We start from the raw sequence: 18,557 nt of genomic DNA on the forward strand, positions 1-18,557 counted from the left end.
TCTTGTCTTGAGTTTGCGCCTGGTATGGTGAAAGCCTTTCTGCATACCAGGCCGGGCTATGTTCCAAAGGTTCCGACGAGGGTCCCAGGCCCCATTGTACTTGAGGCTTTCTGCCCGCCTCCTTTCGCAAACTTGGATCAGGAAAGGAAGAATCTGCTTTGCCCTGTAAGAGCATTAGATGCGTATGTCCACAGAGCTGCCCTGTGGAGAAAAACAGAACAATTGTCTGTGTGTTACGGGTCCCCTAAGAAGGGGAGCCCAGCATCTAAACAGCGGATGAGCAAGTGGGTGGTCGAGGCCATCTCACTTGCGTATGAGACGGTGGGGCGCCCGTGTCCTTTGATGGTGCGGGCTCACTCCACGAGAGGTATGGCCGCGTCCAGAGCTCTTCTGTCTGGTGTCTCTATGGACGACATTTGCGGTGCGGCTGGATGGTCATCCCAGCACACCTTTATCAGATTTTACAATCTTCACCTTAATATCACTCCGGGGGCCAGGGTGCTACACGATAGCAGCCAGGCACTTGGAGAGACGGCGTAGTTGGGATTGCGTTCCCATCACGTCATCCGACGTAGCGTCGATAGTTCCCACGAAAGGGAACGTCTCGGGTTACGAGTGTAACCCTTGTTCCCTGAGTAAGGGAACGAGACGCTACGTCACGTGGCCGTATCTCCTGCATACCTGGTGCGCTTGCTTCAGACAACCTACAGAAGCTGGCGTGCTTTGTGTTCAGGTGTGCTTTATAGCTTCCTGATCCGTGACGTCACCCGCCTCTGACGTCGCGTCTTTTCATTGGTTGGATACAGAGGTGCTTCACGAACACAAAATACAGAGGGTTCCCATCACGTCATCCGACGTAGCGTCTCGTTCCCTTACTCAGGGAACAAGGGTTACACTCGTAACCCGAGACGTTTTTTCCATGTGGGATAAAAAGGCTATATTTTTTGCATTCCGATTCTGACATACAAAGGCACAACAATTATTCTGTGGATTTTGCCCACTTGTTACCGCTATTTTTCTGCCACCACTATGCGCGCATAGCTGCAAGTGACATAACTGTGACGTCTGCTCTAAATTGGTCTATTGTGTATGATTGATCAATACACATTTTTAAAGACAATTCTCATACTATTTCAGCAAAATAGCTTTATCTTCCTTCAAAATGGCAGATGCAACTAAAGCCATGTTGACAGGGAAAAACAACCAATATATCACACCCTAACATTTCATGATCCAATCAGAGTCTAATAAATAAAAGTCCCACCCTTCTTGCGTTCATTTGGAAAATGTCAAATTAAAGAAAATGCTGTAGTTATGACTCTAAGTTCTGATCGGATGAGCCACATTGGCAACACTTACATCTAATTAATAGCAATTCATATACTTAACCTATTAATCTGACAGACTAGTGGTTCCATATTTTAAAGTGTTACCACCACATTTGAAGTCTTATTAAAATGCTGCACAGGAGCTGCCGTGACTATAATTGTTGTTTTTGCTTTAGTGACACATCTAAAAAGAAAAAGCAGACATATTTGTCAGAAGAGCTTTATTTTTTTTTAGCAAATACTCATTCTCCTCCACTGACTTGTAAGGCATGAGACGTAAATAAATGTACACGTTTGTAAGAAGCAAAATGTAAATGTAAACATGCATCATGTGCAAAGAATTTATTTAATCTGATTGAGAAAATAGTTGGATTCAAACATTTACATGCTTAATTTTTTTCTGTTGATCAGAATATTTCAGGTCTACACCACAGATTTGGCGTTCGCGATCAAAGTGCATGCAACTGATTAGTATTATGTATTATGTATACACATACCAATTAAACGCGCAGGTCTCCTCTCGTGCGCCCTCCCCACTGCGTCGCTGGTCGAGGCAATAATCACTTTCGCTTCATATATCTCTTTTATAGATGCCATCAATGCTTTTACCTTTCTAGATGTAATTATCGAAATCAAAACAGTTCATAAACTATATCCTCACGAAAACTTCAGTCAAGCCAGCTCGCGCATCAACCAGAGTGATCAGCCTCCTTACCTTAAAGTGTCAAATTTCCCGGTCTCTGAATGGACGGTTTGGCTTGATTGACAAACGCTAACGTTCGACGGTAACTGTCCTAAAACGTTAGCACGCTGTGATCGATTACTTGGAGATCGCGTGTTTCTCCGTTCGAGAGCGCATTTCCTGTTCACATCCGCGACAAAACAGTTGATTATTTACGAACGAAAGCTCACAGAAACGTGAAAATGGTCTCATTTAAAAGAAGATATCCTAAGCTAAAAGATGATATATTGTGACTGATTGAAGCAGCCCTTATCAAAAGTGCGGGGGTCGATTTCTGTCTTTTCAAAACTGCGGGGGTCCTGACCCCCCTTGTCCCCCGTGTCAACGGCGCGCCTGCTTATGATACAGAAGATCAGAAGGATATTTACATACTCTTTACAGGTTTTATTCAGCTGGACTAAAGCAATAATTAATCTTTTTAAAATGTCAAGTAAATGCTTTAGTCCGACTGAAATTGCGACATTTTTGTGAAGTCCAACTCACAGACATAGATAACGCGATTGCAACTTGGCTTTGACATTAATTGTCAAATGATGACTGCTCGAGTATAACTGCCCTTCAAAGTGTATTTACTGTAATGCACAGCTTTGAGTAGCTTACTGCATCCATAAATGCCATTTCACATCTTAAAGGGGTGTGTTTACTGTGGTTGGCACTGTGTATGGGGGTTTGGACTGCACTTTAGTGTTCTCTCTATACAACAAAAGCTTAAAACCATTCCGGTTTTCCGCCTTAATCACAGCACACAACCTGGAAGAGACCAAAGGAAAAACAGAAAAAAAGGAAAGATGAAAGAGCACAAAAAAGGTAAACTGCGTGCTAAAGGCGCTTTGCCGTGACCACCTTAGCATGCAAAACCTGCCCGTCCTTCATTTTAAGACATGTTAGGATGGGTTTGCAGTGTTCTTGCATCAGGGAACCAGTGGGAGGACTGGCCTCGTGGATCTGTGGCATGTTTCCTCTCTGTCTGATCTCCAGCCGAGGGGTAGTGGGGAGGGGAAACGGGCATGTTGCTCTTCCTGAGATTTCACAGAACACCTCCTGTTTGATCCAGCATGCACACTTTCTAACATACCCTCAGCCTTTTGCCCTCTCTCTGTCTCTCTGATCCTCTTTTTTGTAGTGCTTCTTCCGAATGACTCTCTCCACCTTGGTTTTCTCCTTTCATTCTTCCACTCATTCTCTTCCTCTTTTACTTTCTTTCCAATATGCCACTTTTTTCTCTCCTTTCGTTACCCTCCCTCTATCTTTTTCCATCTACCTGCTGCTTCTGAGTGCGCCGCTGTGCTCTAATCAGCTGGAAATTACAGTCCAGTTCACGGAAAAGCACGGCAGACGAAAAGAATCTGACTCCTCATTTGTCCACGGTTTTAATCAAATGTGCAAAATGCTCACATAATTATAAGAATCTATTATCAGAAATCAGGTGCCCTGTGGTTAACCACGAAAGAAACAATGATGTCTGTATTTCTGTAATAATTTGTGGCAGCCGTCTTCTTGCAGAGGGAAAATGACACAGCTTGGTTTTGCCTGACATGCTGAGGTTATTATCAGACACAGAAGCTCCACTAACAAGCTGGCACTGCTGAGTACATCATGTTCCTCTCTGGAGCAACCAGGAAAGACAAAGAAAATGAGAGAAATCAACCGAGAAAATAACACAAAATAAGACTGATCTTGGAATCTTTCACATAATGGCAAAGGCATGATGGAAAATTTTCAGGTGCTGAAATATTATGGATGTCTATCCCATGTTGTTTCAGTGCGAGGACATTTCCGTTGCTCTATGAAGGTAGGTCATTTCTCAGTTAAACAACTCTTCGTATATATTGGAGCGAGAGGTGCTTTTGAGGGCACAAGAAGTAGCATTTCAACTAACTGATCATGTCTACCCACCCTTCAATCTCTAGTGCCTCAGCGTGGGGCTTTTGTTAAGCTAATCTCGGCCTCTAAATTTTTCACTCCAGAAAGTGCAAAAAAGATTTCAAGGAAGATTTGATTCATTATTGAACACAGCACTACTCTATTTTTGTACTTGTGTGTTGATTGCAGCTCTGGGCGTTCAGGTTGCAGTTGTCTTCTGTCTCTGTTTTCCTGTGACAAGCCTTTATGTTTGTGAATGAGTGGAATGGATGAGAAGATTCTTCTAGAAGATCCTCCAAGAGTGGAGAGAGAGAGAAGGGTTGGGAGGTGGTGCGGCCATTTTGATGAACTGATTAGCAACTCGCCTCTGCCAAGTACTCCTGATGGGCAGCAATTTTTGGGCTAGGGATCATTTTCCTTTTGGCGCCGGAGCGGCGCTGCTTGGCTGTAGCATGTCCTGGGTTTTATTATGGTGATTGCTGGCACTTGTATGGTCGTATCTGGCTTTGATGCAGCCCACTTTGGCACTATCAGTTTGCTGTTGGATTATGGGGTAACAATTAAAGTCTGGCTTTCTGGTGTGTGACTGTATAATCACAAAGCATTAGAGCATGGAGCGAATGGGCATTGGTGTGTATGGCCACATCAATACGTGCGAGGGAACGTGAGCATGTTTTTTTTCTTCTGGATTTACGACACATGTTTGACTGCAAGGACTGTGTTGCCTTCGGCTTGCTGGTGAAGATGGAGAGCGGCCGCAGTGGACTTGCTCCTCTCAGCACTGCTGAAAATAAGGAAGTACATGTCAGAGCCACACAGCTCCGCTCCCTCTAGTGTCATCCATCATGGCAGGCCAGTTCAGTAGTTAGAGAGCGCTTCGCTGGCTCTCCGTATATGTGTGTGTGTGAGATGGAGGTATGAGCCCCAGGGCCTTTTTTTGCCTGTATGAGCAGCCCAACTGGGGTGGAAGTGGATTTGGCCGCAAGCCAGCAGTCTCTCAAAAGTGCCCTTTGCTCTACCTGTTCTAAGAGAGCATTTCTGAGCAAGGCATTGCAGTGCAGAGGTGGCGCATGGGTTTCGGTGGCACATAACCCCTCCTTGATCATCTAATGCAGTGCTTCTCAAACCTGTCCTGGGTTTGAGAAGCCACTACACATTGCACATTTTGGATGTCTCCCTCATCAGACACACCCAATTCAAGTCTTGCAGTCTGTACTAATGAGGTGAATCAGGTGTGTTAGATGAGGGAGACATATAAAATGTGCAGTGGTGGCGGGTGCCCAGGACAGGTTTGAGAAGCACTGATCTAATGGACCCTTTTCACATTTCCAGGGTTCTCAAAAGCAGAAAACATCATAGTTGGGTAAACTTATATGGTGGTGAACTGAAGCTACTGCAAATATATTTTTTGAGTACCTATTTGCTCAAATAGCAATAGAAAAAAAAAAAAAAAAAAAAAAAAAAAAATCCAAGATAGCGTTTCTATGATTTACAAAAGAGGAAAATAAAATATTGAGAGACTGATTGCTTTGGTCAGAAGAGAAAAAGACGTCAAATTTGCCATCACACCCTCAGCATTGTAGAAAACTCACGCAACAGCATTAACCATTTTTCTGTAATTTAAAGGGATAATTCACCCAAAAATGACTGTAATCACATCGTTCCAAACTCATAAGACTTTGGTTAATCTTCTAAACACAAATTAAGATACTTTTAATGAAACAGTTCTCTCACTCCTTCAGGTAACCAAACCTTCCAAAGACCCAAAAAGGTCATACAGGTATCGTGAAACGAATACATATGAATTGAGAGGTTTAATCAAAGTCTTGTAAAACGATATGATCGCTTTATATGATGAACAGATTTCATTCATATATATATGTGTGTGTGTGTTCTTGTTTCACCTAAATCGAGAGGACCAAATGTCTTCACAAATATAGTAAAATATGAAAAGTTTGACATTACGGGGCCATTTGGTCGGGCCCCATGAGGAAAACAACTTATAAATCCAACACAGGCTCATTGAAATAACACACCTGTGTCAACATTTTGGCAAAACGCAAAATACGTACCAATACATACATATCACTGCAGTTTCTAACAGAAATGAACACTAGAGGCAGTAAAACAGCAAGCACTTTTAATCGTTTTCACACACAATTATGATTACAGGGCCAGATTATGGATTAATAAAGACTTGTTTTCATGCAGCTCCTTGCACAATGATGTTATGACTTCAAAACACTTTTTACCATAGTGCATGATTTGTAAATGAATATATTCTGGAGTTTGCATCACTTACCCAGCTCCAGATGTTCAGTTTTACTAATGTAACAAGCTTTCTCGGTAGCTCAGCTGGTACAGAATTGTACTTGCAATGTGAAGAGCTTGGGTACGAATCCTGTGAAAGACACGTCATGGTAAAAGAGCCCAAAGAGTTCAAAAACAAGCTAAAATGCCATGGTTACGATTGTGTTTTTATGTCACATTTGCTTTTGTTAACACTATCGGGTAGGTTTATGGTTTAGTAAAGGTCTATGCTTTTAGTGCCACTCACTGGACATTTCAATTCAGAACTGCGATGATACGTACAAACTCCAACATAATAAAACGTTACCATTTTTACCTTAATTTGTTCTGGAAAAAACTAAACATGCTTTTAGTGCCACTCACTGGACATTTAACTTTGAAACTGTTGTGAAACATGCGCAACACAACATATTTTTTGATACAGATGTTGACACAAGTACGTTTTTCTAATGAGCCTGGGCTGTATAAATCATACCAAGTGATGTTTTTTTTTTTTTTTTTTTTTTTAAATGTAAAAATGCAAAGTTTTCTGTAATGGGTATGTTTAGGGTTAAAGTTAGGGTTAGGGGATAGAATATCCCCTATATAGTATACAGTTTGTACAGTATAAAAACCATTATGTCAATGAAAAGTATACGTAAAGGTACGGAAATGTATTAGTTTTTATTAAAAATATCTTAATTTTTGTCTAAAAGATTAACATAAGACTTATAGGTTTGTGACGACATGAGAGCAAGTCAATGACGACAATTATTTATTTTTGCGTGAACTATCCCTTTAAATCCAAGATAATAGAGCACAAAGTATAGTGTTATAAATGTAGATTATTATTATTATTATTATTTTTAATGAAATTGATAGATTTACAAGGTTATTAACTGTGGAAATGCATCATCACAGTCTGTGAAAAGAGTCCATCGGCCCGTGGTGTGTTGGCTTTGCTCAGGAACCCCCTTACAGCGACTGCAGAGCACAGATATGTTGTTCTTTCCTCTTTGTTTTGAGCTAATCCTCTGTCCGGCTTTGCCTCATCACATCCCATCAGCCAGAGTTCTGCAACATCAGTCCTCTACAACTGCGCATACGAACACTGTTGAGTATTTTTTATGTGCTTTTTAAAATTATCCCCCGCGTCTCTATAATGTCTAACGGTTCCCCTCACTCTTCTAACTTAATCCTATAATGTCAACTTCCTCAACTTTGCATGTTATTTATTGGGTTATGTTGTGCTATGTGTATTGTAATGTTCTCCATCTGTCAGACCATCAAAGGTGTTTATTGTGTGAGCAATCCACATGGCAGTATAAAGGGTTTTGCTTCTGATTAGCATACATGCACACACACATTTACAAGAATACATCTTAATGTTCCCAGAGAGCACGCTCAAGTCGACCGCTCACAAAAAGAATATTGAATCTATTGAAACTCACTGAAAAAAAAATCTATTGAAGCACCAACGTTTCAGCTTTACTGGTGTTTATGAATTAAATAGTATCTCACACCCATTAAATAAATTATAACAGAATGATATATTATTGAATTTCAAGCTAGATTAAACAACTTCTAGCTGGGCCACATGAGCAGATCAAGATAACATTTGGATCAGACATGAATTATATGTAGTATGAAGATGAGGAATCTTGCCGCACTGAAGGTGTGCTTTGTAACACCATAGTTTGATATACAACATACAGCCAAGCCTGTCAGTCCACATGATGTTTCTTGAGGAAAAATTGGGCGTTATTTGCTGGAAAATAAGCGAGGAGCAGACGAGAGGTCTGAAAGGGCTTATTTGTGCTTTATTGTAATGTGACATGATGAGGGTATAATCAGTTTCATTGAGGCGCAAAACGATGGCTGATGTTGACGTTCCGTGAAGGCGATAATCATCTAATTTTTATCTATGATCAGCTCACATTGCCGAGACCCCGTCAAGCCCTGAACCCGCTGCTGTACTTTGAGTGATCCACTTTGTCCTAATGACAGATGTTATCTGCACCACTTGGGCCAGATCGCCTCGCAGTCATTATAGACAATCCTGGGTAAACATCGGAGCGATGTGTGAAGAGAGGGCCGAGTCAAAAACGGACGCTTGGAGAGGAGGAAGAGAGTAGATGCACCTGGATAAAACATAAATCAGATTGGACCACAGATGCTCACTGTTTATTTTAAAAAATAAACAGCCAAATAAAATTTAAATGAATTACTTTGTTGAAGTCATTCGTATCTACCTCTTCCTTTAGCGGCACACAGCCTGTTTTATTCAGTTACGAGCTGTATGAGAGGCCAAATACTGTAAAAGTGTGACAAAAAGAAGCAAGCAGAAAGAGCTGCATTGAGCTGGAAGATGCCCTTTGGTTTGGTTTTTAATGCTTTGAGCTTTCTGAATAAAACCTTTTGGAAGAGGAAAACTGAGTAAATGAAGCAAACATTTCTTATATACTTAAAGTCAAAAAGTTATTGTCTATTTTAATGTTTTGAGCTTTCAGAATAAAAACTTTTGGAAGAGGAAAACTGATTAAATAAAGCAAACATTTCTTAGAGATATACTTAAAGTCAAAAAGTTTTTGTCTATTTTACTCTTCAAATGATTCCACCTACATGTAAAATAAACTAATAAAATAAACTAAAAGAAAATTGCAGTGAAAACAAGCAATGGTAAGTGAATGTGCATATCTGCAAAAGACTTTTCAGTCTTATAGTTACAGACACCCAAATATATCTGACTTAATTTACATGTAATAAAAGCCTCCATATTAAAGTCTACTGTCCAGTGTTGCCAGATTGGAAATGTCCAAGTATTGTACCAGCAGCTCAAAATTATCGTAAATGATTATCGTTTTGATATGTTTTTGATCTGCCTGCATTGACACCATTGTATGCGAACTTAAATCCACCAAATTTTAAAGAGCATTTAAAGTGGCAGATGTATGTGGTGCATTCTTAGAACAAACAAAATGTTATTAAGTGTTGGTGTGGAAGCTAATATTGCTATCATTATAGTTACAACTTTTAGTTCAAGGATACTATACAAGGACTTTACGCAAAGAAAAATCCTTACATAAAAATAACTAGATCTGCCTAGAACAGCAGTCTCAGTCTCAGCAAACACATTTCTGCCTTTAATTACCCACCTCCTCATTTATTTTCATTATATATATATTCCTTAAAACAAACAAACAAAAAAACTAAGAGATGGGTTGAAATTATTTTTTTAAGTGGAGCACTCCTTTAAACCGTGACCTACTCTCTTGTTTTTTTTTCTGCAGTCTGTTTGCATTCATCCAAAACTCTGCAACACATCTGATCCCTGGTTGGATATATATATTTTTTTCCCCCTGCCACAGCACTGTAACTGTAAACGGCGCAGTACAGAACAATAAAGACGGTAGAAAATGAATGATAGCACAATGAGCACAATAGCTGTGCTGGAACCTACTGGCATTAAGGCCAGCAAGCCACTGACAGCTCACCTCTGGAGGGTAAACAGAACCAGGACACATTGTTTCACTCCTCCCCCTCCACCTGAAACAACTACCAGGGGAAAAAAAAAGAAAGAAATACTGTCCGAAAAATCCAGAGCATCACATGCGCATCTCTCTTGTGGGGAAGGTTGAGCAGAGAGCAGAGAGCAGAGAGGCTGGCTCGGGCCTCTGCAATCAATTCTACTAACAGGCAGGGACTCTGACAAGGCCCAACGCCATCTGTCTGAACAGAGCCATGCCCCGCGTCGTCACGCCACGCTGGCACCCGGGCAACAGCCCAAGCTGGCACCCACAAGACAAACAAGCCCCCTCAGACTAACACTCTGTTCTTCAGTCTGTCCCTCTCACTTCCTCTCTTTCAACACATGCATTGTCACATACAGAACAAACAAAGACATGTCATCTTTGGTACACCCAACAAACTAGCGAACAATCACACACAAACACAAATCACTCACAAACAAGACCGACCGCCACAGCGGAGCGAGATCTGAATTGAACGTACAAAAATGAGCTCGGGACACAATGAAAAATGATTTCATTAAAACCCTGAGCTTGAAACTAAGAGAGAAGCTGTCAGCAGAGTTCAAAAGACGTGCTACATTATTAGGACTTCATAAGGCACTGAAACATCACAGGAACGAAGAAAGAAAGAAAGAAAAAAAATCACACAGCATTGCTAAAGTTCCTCATCATTATGCAAATGCCATTTTATTCCATTTTATCTCTGTCTCTTTTTCCACTCTGGCCATATGTGCTGTGGCTCATGTTGGGGCTTCAAAAGGAGGCTCAGCCAGGCCACATGCAAATACCCCCATCTGGGGATCAAACAACCCAACCTGATCGCCGTACGCAGGCGGGGAGCTTCGACGTGCTGTGGGCTCTGAGATGTGGTCAAACGTCACCGCTGACCTGTGTAAAACTCCCAGCGAGCTCTCTGGGAGGAAACCTGTGCACTTTCCTCTCCCTCTGGGACCGTACACTTGGCGAGTGAGTGCTTGTCTTAAAGAGTACAAAAGCAATCTAACACGAGTAGGACCCAATATCGGTGCCTTAGAGACCAACAGTTCCGACAATCGTGTCTAATGAGCCTTTAAAAGCGTTTCTGAGAGTCAAATTATTCCAGACGCACGCAAGACTGGATTGTCGTTAGAAAACTGTGATGTTCGATACAAAAAAAACATGCTTGATAGTTCCTTCATAAATCAAAATTAGCAGCCCTAATCAGAGTCAAACAACCACTTATCAGGAAGGAATGATTCATCAGCGTCAATCCCTCCTCTTTTTCCTTCTCTCTCGAGTGGAGGAAGTAAATTGGAAGACGCAATAAAGAGAAAATCAGCATTTGCGAGCATGTCATTGTTCGCTGGCTGTCACTCAGATTGCCTACATAAATGAGTTCTGTACACCTGGCTCGTCCAATCAAACGAGTCCAATTAAGAGAGAAGATTAAAACTCCGAACCTGTTATGGCAGACGTTCTCATCGCTAGCGCTGTCTGTCTCGAAAAATCATAATCAAATCTTTCAAAACTGGGTGCGCCCATATGCATTAGCCTAGAAATCTCTATTTTGGGTGGCCTCCACATTGCTGTACTAAGAATACAGAATAGCATCTAGAGTAAAGCACAAGCTGTTAGAGTATATTGTTGTCCCCACTGTAGTTTCTATATACAGGCGAGTTCATTTGTAATGCATTTACTGTAACTCAAGCTGATGAGGCCACATACGAACACACTAACAGCTGAAAACAACCACTGATGAGATCTGCAAGAAAAAGTGTCCCGCCGTATACTGTAGACTTTTGATTTTAAGTTCATTTTTCATCGTAATGCTAATTTGATACTAATAAGCATTAGCCAGCACTTAAACTAATGATGCTCATCAATTCTAATAATGTCCAAGATGATGACAGATTTATTGAAAGACTGCATTCAATACAACTAAAAAGGCTGACAATCATTCAGTCCAAGGGAAGCAATGACTTTTTCCTGTTTATTAACTATGAAGTCTAAAATGATTTGTAATTAACATTAATCTAATTATTATACAGCGCTGTATCATTTATCTGCCTACATATGGTGATGTAGCAATGCAAATTACTCATCACTACATAAATATGTATGGCTGCTTGGGCAAACGTTCATTTAACAAAATCAATGCTTTTCTACAAATTTGGTTTATGGGAAGTCTTTAGCCAGGCTCTGAAGCAGGGCACTTTTTTTTTTTTTTTGGCATCCAATTCACTATTTGAATTATGTAAATCAGGTAATGACTGAATGGAAATTTTACACTGCATTTCTCTATTTTGTTGGTTGAGTGTTAGGTTGTGGAGGATTCAGTGGACAATTGTGTGTAGGATCTAATTGCAAGCAGTGAGGTTTATTTACAATAACTTAAACAAAAACAGAACACTCTTGAATAGGGAAAACCAAACAGAACAACCGGGTAAATGCAACAGAGAACTGACAAAGGAACTGAACAAACACAGGGCTTAAATACACAGAGAACAGAAGATCTAACAATACTAATTAACAAGACACAGCTGAACTCAAACACTAATCAAATCAGAAACCATAGAAACAAACAAGTGACGGGAAACTGAGAACAAAGGGGAACAAAGAAAAACGAACTCTAGACATATGCAACTTAACAGGACAAAACACAACTCAAACTGTGACAGTACCCCGCCCTCCCGGAAGGCGCGTGCCGTGGCGTATATTATCAACAGGGGTAGGAGGGTGGGCGTTCTGGAGGCTGGCAAGGGCGTGACTAATCAGGACAGGAAGCCTCCAGGGCGGCGCCGGCAGTTCGGGGGGCCAGGGTGGTGCCGGTAATTCGGGGGGCCATCGTGACGCCGGCAGTTCGGGGTGCCAGGGTGGTGTCTGCAGTTTGGGGGACCAGGGAGGTGCCAGTAGTTCGGGAGGCTGGGTAGGGCATGGAAACCATCACCGGACTAAGGTCAGGGACTGGATCCGGGGCGTGGCGGCGGCCATCTCGCCTGAGTGCTCAGGTGTGCTGGCGACCATCTTGCGACCAAGCTCGCAGGTGGGGGCTTTGGTTTCCTCCTCACTCTCCACGATGGTCAAGGGGGATCCGTTGTGGACAAGTACCCACTCAACTAAATCCTGGAAGTTCCCCCAAGGCCCATCTATGGGTAGGCGTTCTCTGGTCTCAGCATTGAGACCTGCCCGGAAAAACACACAGAGGCTGGTGCCATCATAATGAACAAAAGGTACCAAATCCAAATACCTCTGTGTGTGGGCCTCGAGGGTCAGATCCCCCTGGGAGAGGAGGAAAATTTCCACTGCTGCTAGATCCATTATTAGGTCAGTTCTTCTGTAACCGCTGGTTGCAGCAACTTTGCAACTTCTAAATGCAAATTGTTTCAAATTAAATTCTACACCAATTTTTTTTCAGTGTACTTCAAGGGACTCTTTAAAATGTTAAAAACTGTTGCTGTGATCAATTGCAAATGTATGCAAACATCTCTTTTAAATGATATTGCCCTTACCATTTGCCTTCTGTAACTCCTACGGTTCTACTTGCACCGTCCAAACGAGTGGAATTCGATCCGGTGTTTCCGCCATGGGAGGCAGGCGCGCAAACAAGGAAGCTAAAGACTGCAGCCTCTAGCGTCAGTCACTAGTGTGCCTCTTGAGGCCAGGGGAGAGATGTTTATTCACACAACTCTTACTAGCTGGCCTTCATTACACTCACCTCTCTCCCATCCGGGTCACAGCACCATTATAACCTCTTTGGTTCTACTTGCGCCATCCGCAACAAGCGGAATTTGAACTGGCGTTTCCATCATGGGAGGCAGGTGCACTAATAAGGACCATTAAAGACTGCAGCCTCGAGAGTCAGTGGCTAGTGTGCCTCTTGAGGCCAGGGGAGTGAGGTTTAGTCGCATAGCTCTTACTAGCTGGCCTCAGTTACACTCACCTCTCTCCCATCCGGGTCACGGCACCAACATTACCCTGTTGGTTCTACTTGTGCCGTCCGCAACAAGAGAGATTTGAACTGACGTTTACATCATAGGAGGCAGGCATGCTAACAAGGACCGCTAAAGACTGCAGCCTCTGGCGTCAGTCTCTAGCGTGCCTCTTGAGGCCAGGGGAGTGAGGTTTAGTCGCACAGCTCTTACTAGCTGGCCTCCGTTACACTCACCTCACTCCCACCTGGGTCACAGCACCAATATAACCCCTTTGGTTCTACTTGCGCCGTTCGCAACAAGCGGGATTTGAACTGGCGTTTCCATCATGGGAAGCAGGCGCACTAACAAGAACGCTAAAGACTGCAGCCTCTGGCGTCAGTGGCTAGTGTGCCTCGAGACCAGGGGAGTGAGGTTTATTCACATAGCTCTTACTAGCTGGCCTCCATTACACTCACCTCACTCCCATCTGGGTCATGGCACCAATATAACCCCTTTCGGTTCTACTTGCGCCGTTCGCAACAAGCAGGATTTGAACTGATGTTTCCATCATGGGAGGCAGGCACGCTACCAAGGAATGTTAAAGACTGCAGCCTATTGCGTCAGTCGCTAGCATGCCTCTTGAGGCCAGCGGAATGAGGTTTATTCACATAGCTTTTACTAGCTGGCCTCTGTTACACTCACCTCACTCCCGCCCGGGTCACGGCACCAACATAACCCCTCCAGTTCTACTTGCACCGTCCACAACAAGCGGGAATTGAACTGGTGTTTCCATCATGAGAGGCAGGCGCGCTAACAAGGGCCGCTAAAGACCACAGTCTCTAGTGTCAGTCACCAGTGCGCCTCTTGAGGCCAGGGAAGTGAGGTTTACTTGCACAGCTCTTACTAGCTGGCCTCTGCTACAATTCCACAGACAGTAATGACATTAATTGTGCCAGGCAAGTAGTTTTGTAAATAAGGAATAAGGTCCTTGTTACACATTACATGTACTTACTATAATATTTACAACAGTATATTATGCATAATTATATGCCACTAACCCTAAACCAAACCCTAAAAACCTAACCCTAGTACACATTGTTAATTAATATTGTTCAGTGTTTGAATGTATAATTACACTGTAACAAGGACACCTTAAAGTAAAGTGTAAGCTAATCTATTATAAGCTATATTTAAATAGAAATGAGGTGTTTACATTGGGGGGAAAAAAAAGAAAAGTACATTTCTTAATTTAAACACAGTGCAGTGGTACTTTAATGCATTTAGCGCCAAGATGAACTGGGGTGCGTTTCCCAAAGCGAACTATGGTCGCAAGTTCCGTCGTTACCAATAGAGTTCAATGGGACTAACGACCATGGTTCACTAACGATGCTTTCGGGAAACTCACCCCTGGATTGCTGGTGGTTAATGCAGGTTTTTGCACTTAAACACTGTGCAGAAAAGTGTTTTGTGCATTTGTATCACAGTACTTTAATATACAAAGGAAGATCAGGGAAACAGTACAGAACAAAAAGCAAGAGCAAACCAAAAACCAGAGCTAATGTTAACACCAAAATGAGAACTATAGAAATCAATAGTAACAGATCATGTTACATGAAAATCAAATTGTGTATCACAGATCTCAGGAAGCCTGTCTGAGCCTTTTCTCTAAGGAGAAAAGCCTTGAGTAAGAGAGAGAGAGAGAGACAGATTGAAAAAGAAGAGAGACAAAAATGAGATCCGACAACAGGGGGAAGACAGAGCAATAGAGAGAGATAGAGAGACAGAAGAAGATACAAAGACTCAGCGAGACAGGTAGACAGACAGAAAAAGGGAAGGGAAGGGAAGGGAGAGGGGGAGGAAGAGAGCACAAAACAGAAAACATTTTCCTTCCACTAAATCATTGAATCCTAGAATTTAAGACCACCGCCCCTTCTCTCCCCCACCATATACCACCAAATTACATCATACACTTCAATCTGATCCAGGATCAAAGGGGAATCGCACGGGTGCCATGGAAACACACTTCAAAGACTTTCTCTTCCAGCATCCAGTGTAAACCCCTGCAACTGACTGGTGTTCGCACAGAAGAGATGGTGGGTTTTGTTGACTTCTTAAGAATAAGAATATGTCTGACAACTGCCTGAGCTCAAATTTGATATTTACTGATAGAACGATATAACGCTGCTGCAAACTGCATAATGAGAAATGTCAAAAGTGTAAATTTACATTACATTGATGTTAGAGAGAAGTGTGTTTTCTGTAGCACAAAAAAAAGACTTGATTAGCATGGGTGTCACAGTTAGAATTCACACAAGTGCTAGTTGTGACGTCACAAAATGGCGCAGGCTTGTCTCATGAATATAAATTAGGTTAGGCACAAACAATTTAACATAATCTTGTACTGTTCTGAAGTGGTCCACTCACCTCGCCACATATTTAATCTGATCTACCACTGTCATTCCTGGGATTTTGCAGGATCAGCAATTGAACAATAACTGTGACTTGATGGTCTAGTATTAACATTATCGCTTTGAGTTCTAATTTGTTCTAATACAGGTTCTGATATTGGGACTGGGTTGACATTTGTTTGCATTTTGTTTTGTAATGTCACTAGAACGGATAGTAAGTCACTGAAAAGCAACAAATTAGAGTGCAAGTCTGAGAGGTGTATGCTGGACAGAAAATGCCGCTGTCATTTTCCACAACTGATAACAACCACAACCAACATAAAGCAGTAAAAATAACAAATTCCAGCACTGTATGGTCACTCATTTTAACAGACACTAACCAAACAAATCCATACTGAAGTAATTCGAGATGTGTTAGATAGATATCTGCCACAAGCTTTTATAAAGTTGTGGAGACATTCAAAAGCAGCATTGCTAGGAAAGTGGAAAAGACAAAACAAAATGGAAACTGCATAAATGACACCTATTGTTTATTAAAGCCCTGTGAAGCAGTGGTTTACAGTGAATTTAGAACAGCTAAGAGGTACTGATAGGCACGACGTGGAGTGGATTGGAGACACAGTAGTGTAGTGATACTAATGTAATGTTATGTAGTGATGTAGTGATACTAATGTAATGTACTGGTCACAGGTGTGTGTTTGTAGAGTAATTTACAAAGGCTTTGAACGTGGCTCATAATCAAGGACCGGAACTATCTGTTTTATAATCTGTAATTTTTTGGATACTGCATTAAAAGAATGTTATAGCTTAAATGAGTTATGTGATCAATTATGTTAAATAAGTCTTTATATCAACAACATATATAAAAATAATTTTTTTTTAATTATATATAATATATTCTAATATTATATATTTTGCTTTGGATCATGTCGATTAGTGATTATATGGAGGATATATGATAATGTGAAATTACGCGTAAAATCTGATCATTGCTTCCGATTGGCTGATTATCAGTGACTTATTACACGGCTCTAAGGAATACTTGATTCTGATTGGTCAATCGCACCATCCAGTGGTATGTTATTCCCCGATAACAACCTGAAGTCAGCAGCGCTATACGCTTGATAAGAACGTTTTTTTTTTAGTCGAAGTTTTGCATTTGGTGAGCTAATAAAATATTAAAACTCAGTGAAAATCAATATTTTGTGTACAGTTATTTAATTATGCCATCCAGTATCGTGAACTCGCTCTCTCGTTTTATACAAATGCAGCTGCTGCCATTTTGCGACTACTGTTTTGTACACTGTTGGATTATAAGATAACAAACAGGTATGATTTTAAAAGTTTCATCTCAGATCAATATCCCTTTTCTCCATAAATATTTATGTGGCATGACTGTACCGTATCCCTTAAATGTCCATCTAGTTTGAACTTGCTGCGCTAGCAACTGCTCTCTCCGTGGAAGCTTTGCGTTTAAAGAGCTAATAAATATTTTGACTCATATCAAAATTTTTTGTCTAATTATTTACTTTTTTGCCAAGTAGCTGTGTAATAAGCGGGATAATGTACAGCAAGCCGGTTGTTATCTCAGAATAAACCCCTTCAGGCTAATGCAAGAACCCTCTGCTTCAAGTCGGGGTCCTGATCATCCTGTCGGGTTTATTCTGAGATAACAACTGGCTGTGATCCCATAGAAGAACCATTTTTGTTTCCCCAAAGAACCTTTTACTTAACGGTTCTTTAAAGAACCAGCGTGAAGAACATTTTTATAACCTAAAGAACCTTTTTCCACTATAAAGAACCTCTTGTCCAATTGAAAGGTTCCATGGATGTTAAAGGTTCTTCATGGTACCATCAATGCCAATAAAGAACCTTTATTTAAGAGTGTATATACTGGCCACCCCACTCTTGGTATAAAAAATATGTAGACGAATAATGTCAAACTGTGTGATCAACAGTTTGCGGCTGGTGTGGTAAAAGCAATATATGCATATTATAAATCACTAGGCTCTCCTATGTACTGCGTAACACTGTCAAGATGACACCAATCAATCATTAGTCGATTGACAAAGGAGAGGTATAGTGACAGGCTGAAACATTAGCGGAGCTCTTGGTACGTCAGTTTGCGGTCTTATGGATGGATTAGAGGTATCATGTATATTGTGCTCTGTATTGATAGCGGCTAACAATGGTTGTTGTGTCAAATATCCCGTGAAGGGCATGTGAAATATTACATCTGCCATTTGCTCAGCCTGAGAGATGGACGATATTTGACACGTCGTCCAGGGCTGAAGAAATGATTGGTTTAGTGTTGCAGTTGGTCACTGAATCAGTCACAGGCTGCAGGTGTTCACTGTATAAATAAAATAGGCAAGAGAACAATGCATTGTGTTCCAGCACTGTCATTGAGAATCGAGAATCTGCAGGGGTGGTAACAAAGGTCAGAGCAAATCATAAAACACCATCGTTTCCTGCACGAAGGGGCCAACATCAGCAACATAAAAAAA

At 41.5% G+C, this 18,557-nt stretch overlaps 1 protein-coding gene across 4 annotated transcripts in view; it reads right to left on the reverse strand.

Moving 5' to 3' along the window:
* pcdh1a (protocadherin 1a) overlaps positions 1-18,557 on the reverse strand; it is a 104,957-nt gene that overhangs the window by 18,360 nt on the left and 68,040 nt on the right. Inside the window, exon 5 of one of the 4 annotated variants that reach the window (XM_048177023.1) lies at positions 6,236-6,334. The exons of the other annotated variants lie outside the window; for them this stretch is intronic. Within the exon in view, the coding sequence (XP_048032980.1) occupies positions 6,285-6,334 (50 nt within the window). The 3' untranslated portion in view covers positions 6,236-6,284. The remainder of the gene's footprint in view (positions 1-6,235; positions 6,335-18,557) is intronic. 4 annotated transcript variants of the gene reach the window in all.

Source organism: Megalobrama amblycephala, linkage group LG2, assembly GCF_018812025.1.
Source record: "Megalobrama amblycephala isolate DHTTF-2021 linkage group LG2, ASM1881202v1, whole genome shotgun sequence".
NCBI classification, from domain to species: Eukaryota; Metazoa; Chordata; class Actinopteri; order Cypriniformes; family Xenocyprididae; genus Megalobrama; species Megalobrama amblycephala.